We start from the raw sequence: 25,682 nt of genomic DNA on the forward strand, positions 1-25,682 counted from the left end.
GAATAAATACAAAGAAAACCACACCTAGGTAAATCATAGCAAAACTGCTGAAAGGCAGAGAAGGGAACAAGAATACAACTGATGGCTAACTTTCAACAGAAATGATGCTCATGAGAAGACCATAGAATGGCATCTTCAAAGTGATGAAAGGAAGTAACTGCCAACCTAGAATTCTATACAGAAAAAAAAAAAAAATTCCTCAAATAGGAAGGCAAAATAAACATGCTTTCAACCAATTCTCAACAAGAGAAAAAGAATTAATTGCACCAAAGAGAAATACTAAAGGGAGTTCTTCAAATACAGGGAACATAATCCCACTTGAAGTCACAGAAATGTGAGAAGGCAAAATGAGCAGCAGGAAGAATAACTATGTGGATAAACCTACTGAATATTGCCTATAAATACAATATTGGTAATGTCTTCTGGAGTTCAAAATATATACATAATTAAAATATATGACATCAATAGCAGAAAAAGTGAGGGGAGGGGCGGAATACGCTGGAGCTTCAATGTTGTAAGGCCTTTCATTATCCTGGAAGTGGTAAAAGGATCACTAGCAGACACTAACAGGTCGCTGATACATGTTCTAATCTCTAGAGTAACCACAAAAATGAAAGACGGGATAACAGGCTAATTGGTGGGGGTGGGGGTAGAATAAAAAATACTTGATTAATCGAAGACTCCATCATTTCAGCTAAAATCAAATAATCATTTCTCAAAGTATTTATTTCATGATGTATTCAGTTTGATTTACTACCAAATCTCCTCGTCTCTCTCCACAAGATTAGGATAAAGTAAGTGGAAGAAGAATAATGTACTGTGTGTTTCTTACATGCCATCCACTGACTGACTGAGCCAGGCACTATCCACAAATTGTCTTAATCCACAGAAGACAATCATAAGGTAGCTATAATTGCCCCTATCCTAGATATGAGGAAATTGAGAATCAAAGAAGTCGAATACCCTCCTGAAGGTCAAAACAGCTTTAACATGAGGGACTCAAACCCAAGATTATCTGGCCTATGTGCTGCACTATCAAGCCAAAGATAGGTTGGATTGGTTTGCCTTCAACTGCATTAAACATTGTCACCCTCTGTTGATTTTTGTCTTTAATTTGAGTAGGAAGAAGAAACAGCTTAAAATTCCCTATAAAAACATTTCATATTCTCCATGGGCAATGGAACCAGATAGGCAGCAAAATAATACAGAAATGAGTCATTGAAAGAAGAAATATTATATATTTTCAATATGAAGTAGATAGATGAGACAAATAAGAGAAATTGGATTGTTAAAAATTTCTTCAAAAATTTGATGTCTGTTATTTTAAGTGATACCAACTTTAACATCACACACATTTATGCCCAAAAATGGTGCAGAGAACTTTATTCCAAAATCATACAGAAGGGATTTTTAGAAGACCTCTGCTCTGACTTCTCAGCAGTAGAAAATTAACAACCAAGGATTCATTGTTTCCAGATTACCATTTCCCTACCCCTGGAACACTCAAGAAACTAATTAAATGCCTTCAACTTCCTTCTATCAGGTGGAAAAGATGAGGACAGGCAGAAAAAGGCAAGTTCTTCAAGGTAAACAACTACTTCTGCAATGCTTATTTTGATAAGTGCTATTGGCAACCATGAGGAATCATTAAGAGAGACAAGGCAATGAAGACTACACTTCATTTATCTGCGCTTTTCCACCTCTTCCTGATATCCGAGGGAAATAGATTTTATTTCTCAGGTTATCATCAACATTATTCTAAATCAAGACCTGCAGAGTACAGCATATCTGCTAAAAATTCTTGCAATTGTTTCTATTATCGCTCAAATTTTATTATTTCACTGAGCTGACTAGAAGCAAGCAATCTGACTTTCCAATCTGAACCATTTGTGAGATAAGTATCCGCAGTTATTCAATCCAGTGGTACCGGTGAGTTGAAATGCTGAAACTAAAGAGGTTATGGTATTTCGGCATGCCTTGTAAATGGGTGCCTAATTCCCACTTTCTGAGTCTTTACAAGGCTTTTAGGAGAGACTGGGGGCCTATGGATTTCCACATGGAGTTCCCAGTCCACATGTGAACTAGAAATGAACGCACAGAAAGTCAAACTTATAAAACCTTATGGTGCCTTTATTGGAGTACTTGACTCAACAAATGAAAAATCTTTGTCTCTTCAAGTCTGCCGCTGAGAGGTCTGGCAGGAAAGGATCATGCCAACTTTCATCTAGACAGTCCCTAAGTAATGAAAATGCAGCAAGGCACATTAAACAAGCTATAGCCAGCAGAGAATGTATAATAAAGTCACATATGGCAGAACTTCAAAACCCCATCCAGAAGCAAATAAGGTTCAACTAAAGCAGTGCTTATAATCATTAAAAAAATAAGTTCAGCTAGGACCTCACTGAGATACACTAGACAAATGTAAGATAAGATAACTCATTCAACACACAACCATTGAGCAAGAGGTCCCCGTGCTAGGTGATAAGTGAGAGTGAAAGGTAAATCAGCTTGTGGATCTTCTTTTAAGGCACGTATGGTATGCTAAGAGTCAGGCGGTGTATAACGGTGGAAACGGCCGGGCGCGGTGGCTCATGCCTGTAATCCCAGCGCTTCAGGAGGCTGAGGTGGGCAGATCGTGAGGTCAAGAGATTGAGACCATCCTGGCTAACATGGTGAAACACCGTCTCTACTAAAAGTACAAAAAATTAGCCAGGCATGGTGGCTCATGCCTGTAGCCCCATCTACTTGGGAGGCTGAGGCAGGAGAATCACTTGAACCTGGGAGGCGGAGGTTCCAGTGAGCCGAGATAGCACCACTGCACTCCAGCCTGGGTGTCTCAAGAAAAAAAAAAAAAAGTGGAAACTGTCTTACAGGTTGTATATCCTTTATTCAAAATGTTTAGGACCAGAAGTGTTTGGGATTTCAGATTTTCAAATATTTGCATTGTTACCTGTTAAGCATTTCCAATCTAAAAATCCAAAATCCGAAGTGCTCCAACAAGCATTTCCTCTGAGCATGACCTCTGAGCAATGTATCAGTGCTCAAATAGTTTCAGATTCTGGAGGATTTCAGATTTTGGATGTTCGGATTAGGGATGCTCAATCTGTATAAGGAAGGATATAAATAACCAAAGACAGGCACTAACAGGTGCTTCAGGGGTCAAAAAAGAATGAGGACATTTCCATCCAAAGGAGTTTATGAAAAGCTTCATGCAGTGTCAATATTCGAATTGGGCCTTTGAAAAATGGTTGGATGTGGGGGAGGTTGAACAGAGACATGAAGGAGGAAAGCGACCAGAGATAAGGGTGTAGCATAAGCAAAGACCTAGAAGGGGCCACGAGGGAACACAGCAGGTAGTGGTGAAGACAGGGTGACTGAAGCAGTATATCAAGAACAGACTGGAGAGGAGACTTGGAGGCCCAGATACCATTCAGAGGCCCTCTACCAATGGCAGGGATAGGTGATAAGAAGGAAAGCAAGGGCAACGGCAGGAATCAAAAGGCGGCAGCTCTGAGAGCCGTAACAGAGGAAGGATCAGCTGGTAGACCTGTGAGGGGAGAGAGAAGTCAAAGGGAAGCTCATCACTGGTGAAATCTATTTTCTTATAGCAAGATTTTGACAAGTAGAAATGTCTACCGGGCAGCTGGAATGGAAACCCCTAAAAGATATTTGAGCCTGACATCAATGTGGAGTCACATGCATGAAGGGAGGTGGGTAAAGAGGAAATCTGCCCAGCAGTGAAGATGCGGGAGTGGATGAGGCCACCAGGAGACAGATTACTGTACAGAAAAGACGGAATGGGACAAAAATCACAGCAAAGTCCTACGTTTATGGCACAAGCAGAAGAAAAAGAGCCAGCAAAGAAAAAAATAGTAGCCAGTTAGGAAGAAGCCAGGAAAGGCTTATGCCCTAGCAGCCAAGGGATGCAAGAATTTCAGGAAAGGGTTTGGAGTAACACCTACTGTTTTGTTTTGTTTTTTTAAGACAGAGTCTCACTCTGTCACCAGGCTGGAGTGCAGTGGCGTGATCTCAGCTCACTGCAACCTCTGCCTCCTGGGTTCAAGCAATTCTCCTTTCTCAGCATCCCGAGTAGCTGGGACTACAGGTGCGTGCCACCACGCCCAGCTAATTTTTGTATTTTTTAGTAGAGACAGGGTTTCACCATGTTGGCCAGGATGGTCTCGATCTCTTCGCCTCGTGATCCACCTGCCTCGGCCTCCCAAAGTGCTGGGATTACAGGCGTGAGCCAACACCTACTGTTTTTAATGGGCACACTCATCTACTTGTTCCTGGCAGACTGCAAGCTCCTTTAAAGCAGGAGCTGTTTCCTACCAATATCTGCATCCTGCACAATATCTAGAGCAGACTCCTATTGTATGCTTTTGCTGGAAAAAATGAACAACAATGTCAAACATGCAGAAAAGTCAAGGAAGGTGGGTATTGAGAAAAGAGAAATGAACTAATGGCTAAGTAGTCACTGGCAACCTCCAGAAAAGCGCATTTTCAATGACAGGGATGGGATTTGGAAAGTAAGAGCCAGGAGAGAAGCAACAGTCAAAGATGTAGGGAGGAGAAGGCACAACCGTGAAAAAGGCACTGAAGCAGCAAGCAGGCGGTCCACCCTGCAAAGTCAGCCAGTCAGCCCCCCAGAGCACCTTCCAGGCACTGGACACACGGCCACCAGTCCCTGCCTGCAGGAAAGCTGTGTTCCAGGAAAGAGACAGTGATGAAATAGGCCCACTGACAAATGCTATTCAGTTAAAATATGACAATATGAGGTATGGTCAGGAAAGGCCTCTCTGAGAGGGTCATGTCTGAGTTTAGACCACAATGTGGAAGAGACAGTGATTGAAGCTCTGGGGCAAAACTGTTCCAGACACAAAACAGCAAATATAAAAGCACTGTGATGGAGCAAGCTTGGGTGTTTAAAGTACAGAAAAAAAGATCACTGTGACCGATTACAATGAATGAGGAGCAGGGGCCCTGGATTCTGGTTGAAATGGGAAGCACATAAACGAGAAAATGATACAGCCTGCTCTCTTTGTAGAAATTTCAGTCTGGCTGCTGTGGGGAAGATAGATTATATGGGGTCAATTTGGAAGCAAGGACACCAGTATGGGGGAAGTTACCGTAGACCAAGCAAAAGCTGATGGGCACTGGCCTTGACTGACAGTGGTGGCGACTCTCAGGAGTAGTCAGATTCAGAACTTAACCTGTATATAAATGAAAAGACAAATTGACTTTTTGAATGTGGGGAGTGAAGAAGAGAGGAATCAAGGATGATTCAGGCTTCTGATTTGAGCATCTGGCTTACAGGGTGATGCCACTTACAGTGACAGAGAAGTAATTACAGGGAAGGAAATTTGTACCAAGGAAAGCAAGAGTTGCCTTCTGGTCATTTTAAATGTGAGATCCCTACCAGGCACCAAGTGGACGTGCAGTGGAGTAGGCAGCTGGATGTTTAAGTCTGGAGCTCAGTGGGGAGGTCCAAGCTGGAGATACTCACTGGAGAGTCATCAGCACATACATAGTATTTAAAGCCACAGGTTGCATGGGGTCACTTAGGGAAAGAATATACATAGAGAGAAAAGAGAGCCAAAGATAGAGCCCCTTTTTTCAGGTTAGAAGGAGGAAAGGATGAGTAAAAATATTTAAAAGTTTCAAGGCAAAAGCTTGCAGATTCTTTGCTTGGTCTTTATTGTCTCCGTAAAGTAGTAGAAAGGAGTTCAGATGCTAAGGACCCTGACAAAGGTTTAGAATAAACATCAGGAGAAATATAATAGGAAACCATCACAAAAGGAACACAAAGGAGAGCTGGGTGCTGGTAAAGATGCCAGGACTTTGTTGGAATCTCAAATGAACAAGCTTTGAGATTTTCCCCAGCAAGATTATAAAGCTCAGGCTTACAAACTACGATTGGTGTGAATTATTGAAATATAATACAATGTGAGGTCTGGCAAAGAAACACCACAGAGGGTTCCAGGATGTTAACAAGCTCACTGCTGAAACGCTGACCACCAGAGTCTGCCCTGGATGAGGGGCCAAGTAAAGTGAGAACGGCCTGCTGGACTGGAAAGGAGGAATGTTTAAGATCAGGGGAGTCACGACCAGGATGAAGAATGCGGTCAACAGAGAAGGAATCTGAAAGGAGTAAGGGGAGGAGGTTGTGGTCACAGAGGGAAATATCAGGATTGACAATCAAAAAGTCGAAAGAATACTAAGTGACGGCAAGGTCCAGGTGTGGGCATTAAATCTCACAAAGTCTGCTATTTTTCCCAGGAGCTAAAATGATTAGAGCAGGCACTCTCTCAGTCCTCGTTAGCCTGTGCCTGGCTACAGAAACACAAGGAAGGGGCAGTGTGACGAACGGGCCACAGTGGGTAAGAAGGGTGGTCCAGAGACTTCAATCTTGTCTCTACGTGACATTTACTTGGTAGTTCTGGCTCTAATGTTACCTATCCTGCCATTTATATCTGGAAATCTTCTTTTAGCCTTCACACACATGTTCTCGAAATCAAAAAAGATTAAAAGGAGGCGACAAAGACTGCATTTCATCAGTACTGACAGGCTCTTCACAGTTAATGCAACTTCTCTTAGTTTTTGCTGCCAAGACAACCATTATCTCCTGTATCACATGTGTAATCCCAGCACTTTGGAAGGCTAAGGTGGGAGGATGGCTTGAAGCCAGGAGTTCAAGACCAGCCTGGGCAACATAGTGAGATCTCGTCTCAAAAACAACAAAAAAGTTTAATTAGCTGGGCGTGGTGGCATGTGCCTATGGTCCTACCTATTTGGGAGGGAGAGGCAGGAAGATGGCTTGAGCCTGGGATGCAAAGGTTGCAGTGAGCCATGATTCCACCACTGCACTCCAGCCTGGGCAACAAGGAACACAGTGAGACACTGTTTCAAAAAAACAAAAAAACACAGAATGGCAAGGAAGGCAGAAAGACATGCAGTGCCACCAACAAGTGAGGAACAAAAATGCAGGTACTTCTTCAAGACTGGATCATTAACTAACTGACTTCCTTCTTACTAGTGAAACACTAGATGGTATAACTATGACATTACTTCTAAATTTGTGGCCTTTGAGAAATCCTGGTAGGCCAGAAACATGTCAAGCCTTTAATTCTATATTATAAAATTGTGAGGCTTTGTCACCTGGCTAAGCTGGAACTACATATCCCAGAATCCTCTTATCTATGTAGTTCCGGGTTAGGGTTGGACAAAATAGAATTTCATGTGAGATTCGTGAGGTGGAAGTAAAGCAGTAGTCATTACTCTGGTAGAGCTCATGGTTAAAGGCAATGTGGGAGAGATGCGAAGGCGCTAATGGGCACCAGTTTGTCCTTGCCCTTTCTGCTCCTGTTTTCTTCCCAAATGCTATTCTTATGGACCAACATGACCCCAAGACCACTAGACACTTGGCTGCAATCTCAGAGCTGAGTGAAGACATGATTGGCCCTTCTTCAGAACCCTAAACCAGCCCATTCTGCCTGGCTCCCGGATTCCTCTGCAAGCTTCAACTTGTCCACATAGCAGTGCTTCAAGGCAGCTGCCTCATGACTTTTCCTGATACTTTAACTCTCCTTGTCAGGCCTTCACTTTCCCAACTCCTTCTGTGATTGTGTAAGGTCTTATTCCTCTAATAAATATGTTATTCCACAATATTTACAAGGGCTCTGCTTCCCTGATGGAATCCTAACACAGAAAACCGTATTGAGTAGACAATTTGCCCTTAAAGACTCAGTAATTGACAAAAAAATAGACACCTTACATGCATAGCACTGGATTGCTTTATAGTTTGCAAATCCTGTTCATATGATTTAATGTTCAACTTTGAGAAGATTAAAGAAGGAAACTGAGGTTCCGAGAAGTTATGTGACCAAGCAATAATAATAATAATAAAAAGAGATGCAAAAACCACTTAGAGGCCATCTGTACTGATGATTAACCAAAATAACTCAATAAACATGAAATGATTTAAACAATTCTCTGTCCAAGGACCAGAGATAGAAAAGGCTGAGGCAAGATCTATCCACAAGGTTTATTTTAGCACATTCTATAAAATTAACAGCTGCCAGAGGCCCAAGCACCGCTCAGCATCCCTCCCTGCTCAGACATTTTTAATCCTCTCCACATTCAAACTGGCCAACATCATCTGCCAAGTTCTGTGTGAACACCTGGTCCTCCTTTTAGCCTCTAGTTTATGAGAATGGGAGATTCATATTGTGTTTAAACTTGCATATGATCATAAAAAGCACCTGAGATAATCAGAACTCCCCTCACCCACCCGACTCTCCACCTCGGGCGGCTGTGAGCCCTCATAGATACTGTGGAATAATGTGTTTATTAGAGGAATTAGACCTTACACAATTATGGAAGGAGTTGGGGAAGTGAAGGCCTAAAAACGAGAGCTAAAGGATCTCCCCTCGTTTGACTGTTCCCTAGATCCACTGTCAGCTCCTCCTTTGCCTCATCCACCCCTCCCCCCCAACAACACCTTAAACCTGCCCTTATCATTTGTAGACACAGTGCCACAAGCCATGGGTGATGAGGGGTCTATGCTGAGCTTCCCTGATGAGGCTCAGTAAGGGGTACAGTGTTATTTAAGTCTAGCATGGAGGGAATTCAACAGAAAAAGACTCTGGGGGCCGGGCGCGGTGGCTCACGCCTGTAATCCCAGCACTTTGGGAGGCCGAGGCGGGTGGATCACAAGGTCAAGAGATCGAGACCATCCTGGTCAACACGGTGAAACCCCGTCTCTACTAAAAATACAAAAAATTAGCTGGGCATGGTGGCGCGTGCCTGTAGTCCCAGCTACTCAGGAGGCTGAGGCAGGAGAATTGCCTGAACCCAGGAGGCGGAGGTTGCGGTGAGCCGAGATCGCGCCATTGCACTCCAGCCTGGGTAACAAGAGCGAAACTCTGTCTCAAAAAAAAAAAAAAAAGAAAAAGACTCTGGGTTCATCTGCCCTTTAAGGAACACTTTAACTACAATCTGATACTTCATTCCTTCGTTCAGTATATTTTTTTTGCTGCATGCCTACTGTGTGCAGAACCACATCATCACGGAAAGCTGATGAGCTAAAACCTAGCCAAGTATCAGAATCGATAAAGATGGAACAGTATGTTGACTTATAGAAAAGTTGGGAGGAGGTGAGTCCCATGACAAGATGAAGACCTTTTAAAAACGTCAAGTAAATAAAGGAAAGGAGGGACGTCCAGCTTTTTAGGGAAGGCAGAATCAGGAAAAAACAAACAAATGCATCTCTGATATTAGGCTTAAGTTCCTTCAAGGGACACACAAGGCTCTTTACACTCAGGGCTTTCTCTCCAGTCTCGATCCTTTCCCTCTAAAACCCCACAACTCAACCCTCCATGCCAGCTGCAAAAAGTTTTCTTTTTTTTTTGAAATGGAGTCCCTCTCTGTTGCCCAGGCTGGAGTGTGGTGGGGCAATCTCAGCTCACTGCAACCTCTGCCTCCTAGGTTCAAGCAATTCTCATGCCTCAACGTCCGAGTAGCCGGGATTACAGGTATATGCCATCATGCCCAGATTATTTTTGGACTTTTAATGAAGACAGGGTTTTACTATGTTGGCCAGGGTGGTCTTGAACTCTTGGCCTCAAGCGATCTACCTGCCTCAGCCTCCCAAAGTGCCGGGATTATAGGTGTGAGCCACTGCGCCGGATGGTTTATTTCTTTCTCTGTGCTCTTCACTCAGCCTAAAGTAAACTACCAGCCCCTTCTCTGCCAGACAAAAAACGTACTGATCATCAAGACTTAATGAGCTCAAGTGAGTCCAGCTTGCTGAAGGCTCTACTGATCCCTTCCCACCTCGGCCCCCAGCTCAGGCAGAATTTAGAAGGTGCCTGCTGAGGCTCTGCTCGCCACCATGATCACCTGGAGCCGACTGCCTGTGAGCCTCCCTGTGAGGCTCTGGAGGGGCTGCTCATCACCACACCCCTAGCCCAGCAGCATGCCTGCTGATGCACTGACTGTGATCACTCCTATCTCAATGAGCTTCTGCAATGTTAGGGCCAGATTTGATCTTCAGATCACTGGCCAGGGGGCTTAACAGAAAGTGTATAATCTCAATAATTTAAGAAACAGCCTTTCATCAATGAATTTTCAAAAACAGCCCTTTGCCAGTTCATGACAGAGGGCAAAGAGCATGCGGTTGGGGCAACTGAGGCACACGGCATCAGTCAAGAGACCAGTTTTCAGCACCTTGGGAAGTGACACAATCTCAAGATTCTAAACCCCAAAACTCACCACATCACTTTTCTTTTCACTCTTCTTTGGGGCTAGTAAAAATCAACTATCTGGGTGCTTTGGATCCTTGCAAAAGTCCCCAGTCCGGACATGGCTTAGTGCACGTGCCTTTCAAACTACATGCACAGGTAGAGACGAGACATAGGAAGTGATATGAACGGATCCAGAGGATCATGCTTACCTTTTCTGCAAAAGCACCTGTGCCTAAAGCGCTCCCAGAATCCTCTCCCTCTTCTCTAACGTTCAGTTTTTTCCCATTTGTTTAACAATCCTTGGAGGACACTTTGTCTGTGCCACCTCTCCTCCTGTGTGTATGTCATGCCTCCACATTTAGACTGGCTGCTGGAGGAGTCAAAGGACTGTGTCGCTCTGTTTTTAAGCACCCCCGCATCTAGAACAATGCCCGACGTGGGGTAGATAATAAATAGTGGTTATGAACTAGGCAGTGAGCACCACTGCCCCTTTGCTCAGACGTGGCTCAGCGCTGGCTGCTCCCTAGAAGAGTGGTGACAAGCAGACCGTCCGTGGTTTGAAAGAACCCAGCCACAAGGCACTTGACGCCTATGCTGGGACTGAAGGAGTCTGCTTCTCTAGGCTGTGAACAGCCAGGACGAAGCCTGGGAAGGGAGCACGTGCCATTTTGGGGTGGAAACGGTTGTACCAATCCCACAAAGGGAAGGGGTAGAGGCAGTGGAGAGACAATAATGAGAACCCATGAGTCATCTGTCTTCCACCCAAGCTGCCAAGGAAAACACGAGAAAACCCACAGGAAGAAGAATGGAGACTTTTCTCACCCCTTCTTTTTCATGTGTAGATTTCATTTTCTCCTACTCTGCCACGAAAACCTCTGTCTTAGAAATGAAGTCACACGCAATTCTTCCCACAATAGCAACAAAAACAGATAAGCACACATATGAGAGACAGTAAAGACACATGGATCATTTCTGCCCCCTTTATAACTTAAGGTCCACAATTTAAAATATGTGTTGTATATATCATATACAGTATGTATTATATATATAATATATACATCTTACAGGCATTTTTCTAAGCACATACATTAATTGAATTATGCAAAGATTCAAGTTCCTACATGCTGGGGTAAGCAAAAACAGACATGATCCCGCTTTCGAGCTGCTGTCCGTGGGGTGAGACACACAAACGCTCATCCTAATAAACAGATCATCAGAAGCTGAAGGAAGGTGGCTCACCAAGAGCTGATGCAGGCTGGACCCTGCTGTGGGCAGCAGCACTCCTGGGTCCAAACATGTCCTCATTTCTCTGAAGAGATGAGGCTTTACTTGAAATGCAAAGAATCAAATAACTGGAAATAATTCCAAGACAAATAGATAAACCAAAGAAGGTATTGTGTGTATCTATCTTACAGTCATTTCTAAAGACCTGGAGTGAAGTATACTTGGGAAAACCTCAAGAGGGGTCACCCACACTTGATTCTGAGCTCAGTTTTCACATTTCTTTGTCTTGAGGCCCAAATGCCTTAAAGGAATATTCTGGATGGAAAACAGAGCTTGCTTATCATTGCTGTTTTCTAACGACCAAACTCACATCCTACTGTATGATAACTACCTTTCAGCCTATGGTGCAGGCTAACTGGGTGGGGAATGCGGAGTCCCTGAGGGTACCGCTGATCAGTATATTACCACCTTGCTACCTCTGTGGCCCTCCCTAGATGGGCTAACAGAGGTACCTTTCCTTATTATTTACTAGGCAGGTACAACGCTAGGCTTTCTGGGACTCATACTGCTGTTTCCACTGATACTTGTTTGTGGGATAAATGGTAATGAAAGTGGGACTCCCATGAATAGACCACATGATTGCATAAACCTTGTTTCCATAGAAAACCAACTAAAATTCCCCATTATTGCTCTAAAACTTATCTGTGTCTCTTACCAGGTGACAGTCCTTTGAAGAAATGCTCCGATAAACTATCGGGGGGGTAACATCGGTAATTGTTTTGTGAGTTGTTTTCTTTATGAGAAACAAGCAAAAATAGGATTATGGCCTGACTTATCACCTTAATTTAGCAGGCTGGCTTCCTGTAAGCCCCAGCGGACCTCTCCAGCCTCACTCACGCATGCCGGCTCTTAGCTGCTCTGTGGGCGCTAGCGATGCTGCCAACATCTTTCAGGGTGACTTTGCTCACATTCTTCTTCTCCACCAACCCCTGCTCCCCAGAGTTTAATATCCACATCCCCTAAGGTCTCTATTACTTTTCCAGCTTAAGTCAGCTAATCCCCAAGGTTGGGACACCAACCCGCACACATTTATCTACTCCCACCTCTGAGAAACTGTACTGCCCACTTTCATACCTGAAATGCATTTTCTGTTCCTGCCTCTTGACTCTCCAGCCCCACTTGCTCCACGGAGCTTTTCTGTAATAACTGCCCCAGCCTCAGTTTCATCTCTCTAATTCTGACAGCCGCATATGTACAGTGATCTAATAACTCATTCACCTAGGCCTTTATAAAACACCTATGATCCATTCTGCCATTCAGTTATAACTGGTTCCATTCCATTTTGGACTTTGTAATCTTGTACCAGAAACACAGTCAATATTCCCTTAATGCTGCTGAAGCACTAAAAAAATAAGATCACAAAGAAAGGTAGCAATGACCTGTACTGAGGAGTAAAGTTGGACACAAACAATTTATTCCTTCAAAGGTCATAACTGTTTTTACTTTGACTAATGTGACTAAGTACCCTGTGCTGTACCATGCCATGAGTTAGACACTATGGTCTTAACTTGGAACTTACTATAACGATTTCTCAAAGATGATGGACTTTAATGTCTTCTAATAAATAAGAAAATGTTTGGATGTGCCAGCTTTCAGAAAATGGAAAAATGAATAGTTGTGCCAAAAGTGTGTGTGTCTTTTTAACTCCTCACTGCAACATAAGCAAAGTGGCATACATTGGACAGACACCAAATCAGCTAATATTCTCTTCTCAGTATATCCTAAAGGGGCAATGGTTTCACAAAGCACTATCCTCTCGTTCACCTCTGGAACAGCACGCGACAGCAAGCTACTTCAAACACAGCCCAGAATTCACAAGTTCTTGGTAAGCCTCAAAAATATCTGCATCCAAATCCAGTGAGATGAAATCACTGGGCTTAGCAGTAGCATCAACAGTAACACTTCAAAGTAGCCAGGGAGGGCCAGGCAGCAGCCAAGATGCAGTGAGGACTGAGCTCACACACACAAGTTCTATCTGTAATATATAGCCCTTCTAGAAGGTACGAGGAGGTGGTATTTATCCAGCATCATTTTGAGCCTTCCTTGTTTAGACTGAAGCAATGAAAAGGAAGAAAGTCCCCAAATGCTAGGGGCACATTTTTTAACCAGTTGAGTCTACTGACTGGAGATGTCAGAATTTCAACTCTTCAGCTGGGCATCGTGGCTCACACCTGTAATCCCAGCACTTTGGGAGGCCAAGGTGGGCGGATCACTTGAGGCCAGGAGTTCAAGATCAGCCTGGCCAACATGGCGAAACCCCGTCTCTACTAAAAATATAAAAATTAGCCCAGCGTGGTGGCACATGCCTGTAATCTACTTGGGTGGCTGAGGCATAAGAATCGCTTGAACCCAGGAGGCGGTGGTTGCAATGAACCAAGATCGTGCCACTCTACTCCAGCCTGGGCAACAGAGCAAGACCCTACTTGAGGGGAAAAAAAAAAAGTATTTCAACTCTTTTACCCTTCAGAAAAGGTGTAAAATCCAAAGTAGTGGCAATAGTTATACACATCTAAAGATGTCTACGTCTCTTCTCACTGTGGTCTGGGGTGTACTGGGAAAAGGGCAACCTGTGGAGCATCTTCCAGGCTCTTTTCTAAGCTGAAGGGAGAAGACACAGGTCACATTTTGAGGCTTGATTAGTCAGCCCCAGCTTGCTCATGGTTGATACCCTCAATCAAAACTTGCATATGCACACACAAAAATCAGTAATGATAAGAAACTGTCTGTCATCTAGAAATGTCTTATTGGTTCTCCTGTTTCTGTGACTTTCCCCAGAGGTCTGTCTGAAAGCCCAGTTAGCCTGGTGGTGGGGACACCTCTGTACCCTAGACAACCACAGGGAAAAGATCCTTAGTGCACAGGAAATGGGCCAGAAGGAGGCAGCAGCTACCAATACAGAACAGAACAATTTCCAGAGCCCTCAGAGGCACTGACCCACTGTGCTGAAGAGGCACTAGACAGGTGAGAGACAACAGGCTCAGGCTACAGAATCATAAGGAGTGCTCAGAAGATGGGCAGGAAGCCAGGGCTGGGCCAAGAGGCCACGTGGCCAACAGCAGAGGTCAGTGTGGACGCAAAGAATTCTGGAGATGGAAGGGGAGACCTTGGGGATCAGCTGGCCCAATCCTCCTTTTACAAGGGCTGAGAGCTATTCAGCTACTTGTTCAAAGTCACAAAACTTGTGAGTAGAAGGACAAGGGCCAAAATCCAAGCCTCCTGTACAACTGTTTCCACAATTTAGTTAATTATATCAATTCCTTTCAGTGTCTTCAAAGGTATATTTTGGCTAACATGGAAAGACAGACTAGTGTCTTGCAGTTATGAACCCAGACTCTGGAGCCACGCTACCTGAATTTGAATTTCAGGTCTGCCACTTACACTGTGACCCTGAGCAAGTGACTTCACCTCTCCGTGACTCAGTTTGCTCACCTATCTAATAGGGGTAACAACAGTGGCTACCCTCGTGGGACTATGAAGCCTGCTAAGTGAGTTAATCTATGGGAAGTGCATTAGCGGTCTCAGCTGCTCGGGAGGCTGAGATGGGAGGATCGCTTGAACTTGGGAGGTTGAGGCTGCAGTGGGCTATCATCGCCACATTACACTCCAGCCTAGGTGACAGAGACCCCATCTCTTTAAACAAAGAAAAGAAAGTATAGTGCCTGGCACAAAATAAATACTACAAGAAAGGCAGGCAGGAATATCTTAGGGAAAAAAAGAACGCTCATACTGGTTTATCCGCATCACACCTGCTCCTCAGCCCCCAGTTCGTCCTGGTCATAGGTTACTGCCTTTTCCCACAGCACCCAGGACTAATGCTTCTAAGTCACACTCCTGTTTCGTGATCCATCCAGGCCCAAACCAGTCAGATATGAGCTCAAGCAGCCCAAATCGGGTAAGAAGCAAAACCTCTGAATAAATGCTTGTGCGACTACCGGCCATCCAGCCTATTGCCCCTTAGATGTGTGCTGCCAAAACCCTGAACTCAGAAGTTACCTCTCTTGACCCGCACCTGCTACTTTCCTAGACTACCCACTCCCTTGCACCTCAGAATCTGCTTTAATGCCCTCATCACGTCCTCCAGGCCCTCAGACCTTCTGCAGTGACATCAGGCCTGGAAGCCCCACTCACCTGCCTATCCCACCTGTACTCCATGGCCAGTCTTGTCTGTGATGTTCTCATCCGTTCCCTTGGTTCCTTTATCCCTCATCCTTCCACCCTTATTCCATGGAGAAAACTGCCAAACTTGGTGGGATAAAGCCACAAAACTAGGTCCACTGCGTCCACTACAGACCTACGCTATCCTCCATCCTTTATTGCTAAGTGAATGCCCGTTACATTCTCGTGGGGTCCAGCCCTAGCCCACTCTCCTCCAGCTCTGACTCTGACCATGGCTTTGCCTCAGACCCACTGAGAAAGCCCAGACTACCGATACTTTGTGTGCCAAACACTCCTCCAGACATGCTCCTCAAACTTTAGCATGCATTTGAATCTCCTGGGGATCTTGTTCAAATGCAAACTTCCATTCACAAGGTTGGACCTGAGATTCCCCCAGGTGCTGCCAATGCTGCTGGTCCCCAGAACACACCTGGGGTAGCAGAGTTCTAAGAACTTACATACACTAATGTTTGCATTTTTCTAAATATGTTGTTTTTGATCTTCATGAAAAACCTGCCAGTGAGGTATTATTCCTATTTCACAGAGACAGAAAGTGAGATTCAGAGAGGCTGGAAAACCTGTCCAAGGTTCACACTGAGGAGAGGCAGGATTCAAACGAAAGGCTGACTCTGAAGCCTGAACCATAGTTTTTCCTCTTTTAATTGGGAGATGAGGCAAAGATGGAAGGGTGTAAAGAACAGAAGTAGGTTTTAAAAACGCACAAGTAATGGTGTATTTGTAATACAAACTACTAAAATCTTCTTAGCTGATGTGAATGACAGAAAGATGGATTATGAAATGCAAGAGTTCCTTGCATTTCATAATCCGTCTTTGCATTGTGCTAGGGATTCCGCCTAACAGCCAAAAACCTAAAAGCTATCAGAGAGTAAGTTAATTCTACCAATCAACATGGAAGAAGACACCCTGAGGGACGTAGGGGAAACTTCGTGTGTGCAGATACAGAAAGGGAACATACAGGTCAGGAGCAGTGGCTCACCACATTTTGGGATCCTGAAGCAGAAGGATCACTTGAGGCCAGGAGTTTGAGGCCAGCCTGAGAAACATAGCAAGACCCTGCCTCTAGAAAAAAGATAAAAAATGACTGGACACAGTGGCTCATGCCTGTGTGAGAGCTCACTGTGTGAGCACTTTGGGAGACTGAGGCAGGTGGATCACGAGGTCAGGAATTTGAGACCAGCCTGGCCAATATGGTGAAACCCTGTCTCTACTAAAAACACAAAAATTAGCCAGACATGGTGGTGGGCACCTCAGCTACTCAGGAGGCTGAGGCAGGAGAACTGCTTCAACCTGGGAGGCGGAGGTTGCAGTGAGCTGAGATTGCACCACTGCACTACAGCCTGGGTGACAGAGTGAGACTTTGTCTCAAAAGAAAGAAAGAAAGAAAAAAGATAAAAGATAAAAAATTAGCCAGGCATGGTGGTGCATACCTGCAGTCCTAGCTATTCAGGAGGCTTAAGTGGGAGGATTATTTGAGCCCAGGAGTTTCATGCTGCAATGAGTTGTGATTGCACCACTGTAATCCAGCTGCAGTGATAGCGTGAGACCCTGTTCTAAAGAGACAGAGAGGGGGAACAAGGGAACACATCGATAACCTCTAACTAGCATGTCTGTGGAAGCCTTGGGGTCACTCTTAGGGCTGGGAAGTCTGAGAGCGCTGCAGAGGCTGCATGTCACACCACAGTGCTCTCTCCATGCTCTCCTCTCCCTCTCCCTTCCCGCTTCTCCGGCTCCTCAAGGCTAGGGCTCCTACTTGCACCCCAAAACCCCCTGTGCCACCTTATCTGGAGTCCACACCCAGTAGTCATGCCTGCTCACCGCTCTTCAGCCTGTCCTTTGCCCCCAGAGTCTCCCAGCTGGCCTGCGGGCATGCTTGGCAACTCCGGGATCCTGTCTGAGTTGGTCAGTTCTGCCGTGCCGAGTCACTGCCCTCACAGTGGTCTTCTGCTCCGCGCCGTGTAAAAGGTGGCGATCATTTCTGACTCAGAGTTCCTCCCCACTCCACCCACTTCTCAAGTCCTGTGATTTTTCTTCCTCCTTCATCGTTTGGGCAGACTTTGCAGTGCCCATATCCAAGGGCTCCTCTGTCTTTATCCTTCCAGTTCTGCAGCAGCATGTGACCGATCCCTCTTTAACAAGTCCACTCACACCCATCTCTGCTTGGCTTCCGACAGCGTGCTCTCCTGGTACTTCTGTTCCCCGACTACTCCCAGAACTCTCCCTTTCATTTCCTGTCTCCTCACTGCAGGCATTTCCAAGAACCTGCCCTTGACCCCCATCTCAATCGTCCACTTTCTGACATCTAGTACATCCTGTCCGACCCTTTGAGGGCAGATCTGAGCCTGCTTTGTTCATAGAGGAATTCCTCAGAGCCATGCCTGGCATGTAATAGCAGGCGCTTGCTCAATATTTGCTGAATAAATGAGCTGCTAGCCGTGTTACTGAGCTGCTCACCTTGCATCTTCAAACAGCTCATTCCAAGGCTGGGGCTAACGGGCGATAGCTCACCAAGTGGAGAGAACTGCCATCCCTCGTCAAATCATAGCACACACAGGAAACGATCTATCTGCACAGCTCTCTGGGTAAGCAGGTCTTTGGATTTACAGGCAGCCCCTGCCCTGTGGGTATCAATATCATGACGACCCACCTGAAACCTATGTGGGTCCCTTACCGTGGCCCACAAGCTGGGGAGTTCTGTCGAGTCCAGCTCTAAATAAGAGCAAGGAAGGGCCAATATCAGAATATTCTTGACTTGGTGTCACTTTTAAACTCCAAGAAGTAACTCATCTGTCTGCACACTATCTCTTTTTCATTAGGATTCCAAAGTAGCACCCACTCTGAAATGTGCCCGGAACCCTTAAGCACAATTCCAGTCTTCACCGTTCTACGCCAGATTCACCCTAGACAGAGCAACACCAGCCACGGGTTCTTCTCCACTCCTATGAATACCCCAAGTGACGTAAATATTTTCATATTCTAACTGCTTATAAAGGTGTGAAACAGGATGCAATTAAGGTCCCAGAACATTTTACTTACACTTGAATCATGCTGCATAGTGACTCCATCATCTACCACAAACACTTACAGAGTATTGTGGAGAAATCAGCATTGGAAGAACACAAGGAAATGCACAGTGTCATGATCTCCAGCCCACTGGAAACGCCTATTGCTGGGGAGTGACGACGTTAACTACTGGGTCTAATTCTGTTGTTTCCCAAAGTCTACAGTTGGTATGGGGAGAAATATTCCAAGACTGAAAAAACCACTAACTGTGCCAACTGCAGCACTTCGTCTTTTCCAGAAGATAAATTATGAAGAATTTTTGCCAGTTCAAGTTATTTTCCCAAAGCACAGTCAAATGGCCTTGCAACCCTGCCTTTAAGAAACCAATGCAATTAAACAAAACAGCTATGAACTGCCTGGACAGCGTCCCTCCAACTTCATTTGATAAAGTGAGATGCAGACACACACTGACAGACAAGCACACACCTTATTTATCTGCCAGACGCAGTGCCGATATGAAAATGTACATTCAATCTATGGGGGGAACATCAGCTCAGCAGATCATCGCTGAAACAAAATAGCCATATAAATGCCGAGTAGCCTGCTGCCTTGTAAGGAACGATCACTGACAACTAGAGTTCCTATTCAGCAGGCTAATAAGAATAATTATAGCCAGGGCAGGCATTAATCAGCTTGGCACATACAGGAATTCTGTTAACAAGGCTAAAACGAGTGCCAAGGAATCTCTGAAGCCCACAGTACTTCAAAGACTGTTAAAGCTGGATGGATTCACTGGGGTTCCTCCTGCTGGCCTTCCTCCTCCTTCGGTGCTTTCCAGAGGCAGTTACTTTCAGCCCCTGTCCTCAGAGCAGGTGTGGCCACCTGCTAGGGCTGCAGAGATGCCACACCTCCGAGGTATATGCTGGCACTGCCCTTCCCTTCAGGAAGTGTGCCTGGGCTGCACTCACCCTGGATCCTCCTATTTTGAAATGCAGTTTCACTTTGAAACCACTATCATCCTTCTTTGCCTAAGCTAATCTCAAGCAATACACAGCATAACGTTTAGCGAACATTAGTCAACTTTTCATTAGCAGAGGCAGAACGGAGTCCTGAGATCAGATCCTGGGTTTGCTAGGGAGTATCTGTATGACTCTGAACAAGTTATCTAACTTTTCCAGGCATCAGTTTCCTTATCTGTAATAAGGAGAAAATAATAGTGAGTTCCTCAAAGTATTGCTGTGGGGAATAAATACCAGCATGTATATCAGAGCTTGACGCTCGATATGCACACTAGAAATAGTAGCTATTATTACTGTGCCCATTAGGTACAGAGCCTTGTACAGAAGCTATAAGAAAAAAAAAAACAAACAAAATATTCAGTAAGCAGAGACACACACACACACGTTAAATAGGAGCGATTATGCCCGGGCAGGAGGGTGGACACATTTTCTTTCCTTTTTTTTGAGACAGGATCTTGCTCTGCTGTCCAAGCAGGAGTGCAGTGGTACGATCAGGGCCCCCTATAGCCTTGACCTCCCAGGCTCAAGTGATCCTTCCCACTCAGCCTCCCAAGTAGCTGGAACCACAGCTACCATACCTGGCTAACTTTTCTTTTTTCTCAGTAGAGATGGAGGTCTCACTATGCTGCACAGGCTGGTCTTGATCTCCTGATCTCAAGCAATCCTCCTGCCTTGGCACCCCAAAGGGCTGGGATTGCAGGCGTGAGCCACTGTGTTTAGCCCACATTTCTCTTTCAATCTTATATCCTTTATAAGTAACACAGAGGCTTCTGTTCCCTCAAAATCTGTCCTTCCCTTCTTCCATAGTAGCTGGCACATGGCTTCCCAGCTTTCCTTACAGCTAGTGTGGCTTACACCCAAATTCTCTCCGATAGAATGTGTGTGGAAATGATGTGTGCCACTTTCAAGTTTGACCCACAAAGACTCCATATATTCTACTCCATGCTTTTTCCTCCTTTGTAGGGGCTAGATTGTTGATGACGACTACCAAAGAGATTCCAGAAACTGTGAGTTGAAGACAGAGGAACTGCCGCCAGCCTGGGAGCCAGAATGACTGTGTGAGGCAGGGTTCCCACCCAACCTTTCCCTCCGAAGCACCTCCTTCACATTTTTACATAAGACACATCTATTGTGTGAACCACCATGCTTTGAGTTTATTTGTTAGAGCAGGTTAGCCTACTTAATTAATACAAAGTCCTTTTAAAATACAGACGTAAAGCTTTTGACATTTAAAGAAGTATTTCAACAGGTCTGCAAAAATAAAGACCTAAATAAAGAGAATATGTGAATCCCACCCCACAATCTCCATGCCTTCTACTCTCCAATTTATGTCGCACTAGGTGAGGGTTTACCCTCCTCAGACACATCATCCTGTCCTGCTAATCTCGCCCTACAAAGTTTTAATGGCTACCCATCCCCACAGAAAAAAACGACATATATATTTATAAGTATTCAGTCAGCCAGTAGGTATCAAACACTCCGTATGGGTTATATATCCTATTAGTAAAAGGGACGTTGTAGTGAACAAAACCAACGTTGCCCCTGCCCCCAAGGGAAACAATCAGGGTAGGGAACAGACAACTACATACAGTGAAGTAAATATTTGCTCTAACGATAGAGCACAAACTGCCTGGCAGCACCCAGCACGCCAACAAATCTACCCCTCCCAGTCCAGACTCCTCAGCACAGCATGCAAAACCTACAGGATCAGCTGGGTGTGATGGCTCATGCCTGTAATCCCAGCACTTTGGGAGGTCAAGGTGAGCAGATCACCTAAGGTCAGGAGTTCAGGACCAGCTTGGCCAACATGGTGAAACCCCATCTCTACTAAAAATAGAAAAAATTAGCCAGGCGTGGTAGCACACGCCTGTAATCCCAGCTACTCGGGAGGCTGAGGTAGGAGAATCGATTGAACCCAGGAGGCGGAGACTGCAGTGAGCCGAGATCTCAGCATTGCGCTCCAGCCTGCTCAACAAGGGTGGAAATTCCATCTCCAAAAAAAAAAAAAAAAACCCACAGGGTATACCAAACCCACCTTTCCTCCCCCATTATTTCCTCCTCCCCCAAATAATTGTACCCCCATTATTTCCTTGTTCCCCCAGCTCCAGCTACCTGGAACTTATGTGCCATTTCTGAATGAGCCACGCACTTTCACTCATCCACTCTTCAGGCTTTTCCCCAGAGCCTGGAATGCTCTTCTATCCTTTCTTTCAAAATTCTAATTATCCTCAAGGCTCAGATCAAATGTCAACTCTTCAGCAAAAGCAGCCCCAACCCCCAAGTCAAAATTAATCGTCCCCTCCCTTGTTTGAGAGAATAAAACAGCTGACCACAGGACTGAAGGAAATACGTCAGGTATTTCATTCAGTCCTGTGGTCAGCTGTTTCACTCTGTCCACTCACGCCTGCCAGCCGCTCAGGGAGATGCTATGTCCTGGTCATTTGTCTGGGACTCCCAGCATTGAACACATAGTTACACACAGAGTGGCCACTTAAGAAATGCCACATTGAGTGGACAGGCAAGACAGGTCAGACACAGGCAATGGATGTGAAACCTGCTCTATGCGGCGGGGTGGGTTCTGGTGTGATCACAGTAGGTAGGCTTAGGAAGGCTGCATAGAGAAAATGAGTTTTAGGGGGAAAAGGAAATATTCAGACACAAGCAAAAGGTGAAAAGCAGAAGAGGGCAGAAGGTTTAATATAGTCTCCATAAAGGAGAGCCTACAGGTTAGTTGGAATGAAGTGTCTGGGCCAGAGAAGACCAAAGGGAAGGGACACAAGGGGCAACATCTCCTTGGAGGAAAGTCATGAGGACCCAGTAAGAACAGGTGGGAGCCTCAAAAATGACCCTTTAGGAAAAGGATGAGCTTAAACGGGAAGCTGGAAGAAATAATCAACCAAGAAGACACCAACTGTGTGGGAAACCATCGGGACCTGGGCCAAGACAGTAGCCGTAGAAACAGGAAGGAAAGGAAGAAGCTGGAGTCTGTGCTATGGGGAAAGCCAAGAATTGAGAAACTATGTGAATGTGGAGATCAAAAAGAGCAGTGATACCAAGATTATACCCAGGTCACACCCCAGGAGGACAGGTGATCTTGCTGATCAACGTATTACATTTCAGGGATCAGTACAGTGCTAGAGTAGTGTAACACAGAGACCTTCCCAGAGGTGAGGCTGAAGCTACACCGAGCGAGATTCTGTGGCAGCAGTTATTAGGAGAGTCATCAAAGGGGCATAGAACTGTCAGGTGAAACGGCACTGGCTGGTGACACCACAGAAATTCCCTGTGGAGTTCATAGGAGGTCTCCAACCAGGACAGGATATGTTGGGGTACGATCAAGATTTCCCCAAGTTGTGCTTTCCCCACTTCTATTTTGCTTTTGTCAGTCTCTCTTTGCCCCCTCCCTCTTCCCCCCTTATTATGATTACTCAAGGGCATTGTTTTCAAAGTTCTACCTCATTCCACCCTCCTAACTGGTACCCAGGTTGTTCAGAGAACTGCACAACTCTAGGGGGAGTCATTCACATAGGCTACAAAGTGAACAAGCTCCTGAAGCTGTACAGTGCGCAATGTGTGCAAACCTAGGCCACGGCCCTACTTGACCCAGACACAAAGTCAATTAATGTGTGTGGACTATCACAGCAGCGTGCCACAAACATAGGGTCCCAGAGTGAACAGTAAAGATTAAAAGCATTACCACCGGGTGTGGTGGAGCATGCCGGGAATCCCAGCGCTTCGGGAGGCTGCGGTGGGAGCATCACTTGAGCCCAGGAGTTTGAGGCTTCAGTGAGCTGTGGAGTGCACCCAGACTGGGTGGCAGAGTGAGACCTTGTTTCAAAGATAAAAGCAAAGCACCAGAATCAGGAACGACAGAAGAGATGCCATAAAACTAACTGGAAGATATGGAAGCTCTCTGCACACTGGCTGAAGCTGAAGGCAACGTGGCTGGACGAGCTCTCTTAGGGAGAGTTCAGAAAATCCCTTCAAGGTGAAGGAAGAAAACACAGTAGCTAGCAAGGCTGGTTCACCAGCAGCAGGAGTCAAGGGGGTTAGAGTAGTGTGGGCCCCAGGTGTTCCCAGCAGGGGAGTGGCTGTAGAAGGCCTCCTCTGGGGCCCTCTGGCCATAAGTGCAGAGGAGTCATTTGCCCTGTGTGCAGCTGGGACCTGGATGGGACGGACACCGCACAGCACGCGCTCTGTAACAGGCTCAGATCTGCCTTCTCTAGGGCCTTGGAAGAGAACCCCAGGCCAGGTCACAGGAATCATCCCGTCCTGGTTGACACTGACCACAAGGATCCAAGAATACCAAAGCGTTTAAGGGTCGGCCCTGGGGTACCATGGTGGGTACTTAATAAACATATTTCCGTAGCTGGCTAGGATCACCATATGGATCTACGTGAAGATGGTGTCTGTGTATGGAGTGAATGGAAAATGGAGAGGGAAAAAACCCACAAAAGATTCCTTGGGTGGGGGGAGGGCACTGGGCCAAAACCTCACAGGGCACCGAGGGTTTCCGGGGGGTGGAAGACGAGGGGACAGTAAAGGAGGAAAAGTAACAGGTAGAAAAAGTTGGAGAAGCCAGGCTCTTAGGTCTTTGTGTATAAATATGCATCTAGGCAGCTTCAAGAAAAGCTAAAAGAAAAGACTGAGGCACAAGACCCAGCCACGAGGAAAATGACGGCAGGGCTCGCACGCCGATTTCCATTGTAACGCTCGGGGCCACGCTGTGACCTTCGTGGAAGGAAGTTGGAGGATTCTCTCGCTTCCCTGGAAAGGCAACTCCGCGCGGGCTCGGGGAAGAGCGGCGCGGCCGGCGGCGGCTATGGCGGGGCAGATCCCGGCTCACATTTCCGCTCCGGAGCCGGGGACCCGCGCCGGGACCGCAGCACCTTCCGGGCCGGGAGTTCAAGGTGAGCCGGGCTCCGGGCGGCCAACAGGTAGGGAGGGCCGGGGAAAGCCGGCCCGGGGCCACTCCCCCCGGCACATGCCGGGGGCGAGGCTCGGCCTGGCGGAGCGACCACTTGCACCCCGTGCGCGGGGCCCGGGCGGATTCGCGCCAGGCTCCGGGCGGCCCCACGGCCGCTCCCCTCCGGGCCGAGCCGCCCGCGCTCTCCGGCCGGGTTTCCCGCGAGCAGCCCGGGCACCCTCCGCGCCCCAGGCCGCGCGCTGCAGCCGCGCCCCGCCGAGCCCCCCGGGGCCCCGCCGGTCCCCCTGCGCCCTCCCGAGCCCCGCGCACACTCACCCAGCCACAGGAGCGCCAGCAGCAGCGGCCTCGGCGCCAGGCGCCCCATGCTCGCCCGGCGGGAGCGACTCTCCCCCTCCTCCTCCTTCCCCGCCGCCTCTCCTCCTCCTCCTCCTCCAGCTCCGGCTGCTCCAGAGTCGGCGCTCCTCCGCCTGGGCCGCGCGCCTGCTCCGCTCTCCCCGCGAGCCGATCAATCCCAGCGCTGGGGCGTACGTGCGCCCCTGGCTCCGCTCGCTCCCTCCCGCCTCCTTCCCTCCCTCCTCCAGCCGGCCGGGCCCTGGAGCCGGCCCCGCCGCTCCGAGTGTGCAGCCCCGACCGCTTCCCGAAAGCAGAAGGGAAGAACCGCAGCGCCCGCCCGCCCGCGCCTCCCATCCGGCGCTTTGCCAGCAACAAACACAAACTTTCCCAAGCCCCTCCCCGCTCCAGGTAACGGAGACAGCGCCGGGGCCACCCGCTTAAAGGCGAGGAGGCGTCGGAGCCCACCCTGCCCTCCCCTCTGGGCCCCCACCCCACGAGATACTTTCCTCCGACCTTTAAAAGTTGGCCTGGGAAGGACTCGTCTGGAAATTCCATCGCTTTAGCCCTATCCCGGGACACCCCCGTTCCATCACTCTGCAGTCACCCACGCGTGTCTAGTCTGTCCTCAGCCAACTCCCCGCTGGTTCAGCCTGTGGTCCTGAGCTAAGCACCCCACCAACCAGCCACTTCGCCTTTGCC

At 46.9% G+C, this 25,682-nt stretch overlaps 1 protein-coding gene across 1 annotated transcript in view; it reads right to left on the reverse strand.

The window, feature by feature from the left end:
• The window catches only part of PTGFRN (prostaglandin F2 receptor inhibitor), an 81,258-nt gene extending 55,963 nt beyond the window's left edge, over positions 1 to 25,295 (reverse strand). The window contains exon 1 of the mRNA XM_017524183.2: positions 24,966 to 25,295. Within this exon, the coding sequence (XP_017379672.1) occupies positions 24,966 to 25,014 (49 nt within the window). The 5' untranslated portion in view covers positions 25,015 to 25,295. The remainder of the gene's footprint in view (positions 1 to 24,965) is intronic.
• Between the last annotated feature and the right edge of the window lie 387 nt (positions 25,296 to 25,682).

Source organism: Cebus imitator, unplaced genomic scaffold (genome assembly GCF_001604975.1).
Source record: "Cebus imitator isolate Cc_AM_T3 unplaced genomic scaffold, Cebus_imitator-1.0 Scaffold32, whole genome shotgun sequence".
In the NCBI taxonomy this organism is placed as follows: domain Eukaryota; kingdom Metazoa; phylum Chordata; class Mammalia; order Primates; family Cebidae; genus Cebus; species Cebus imitator.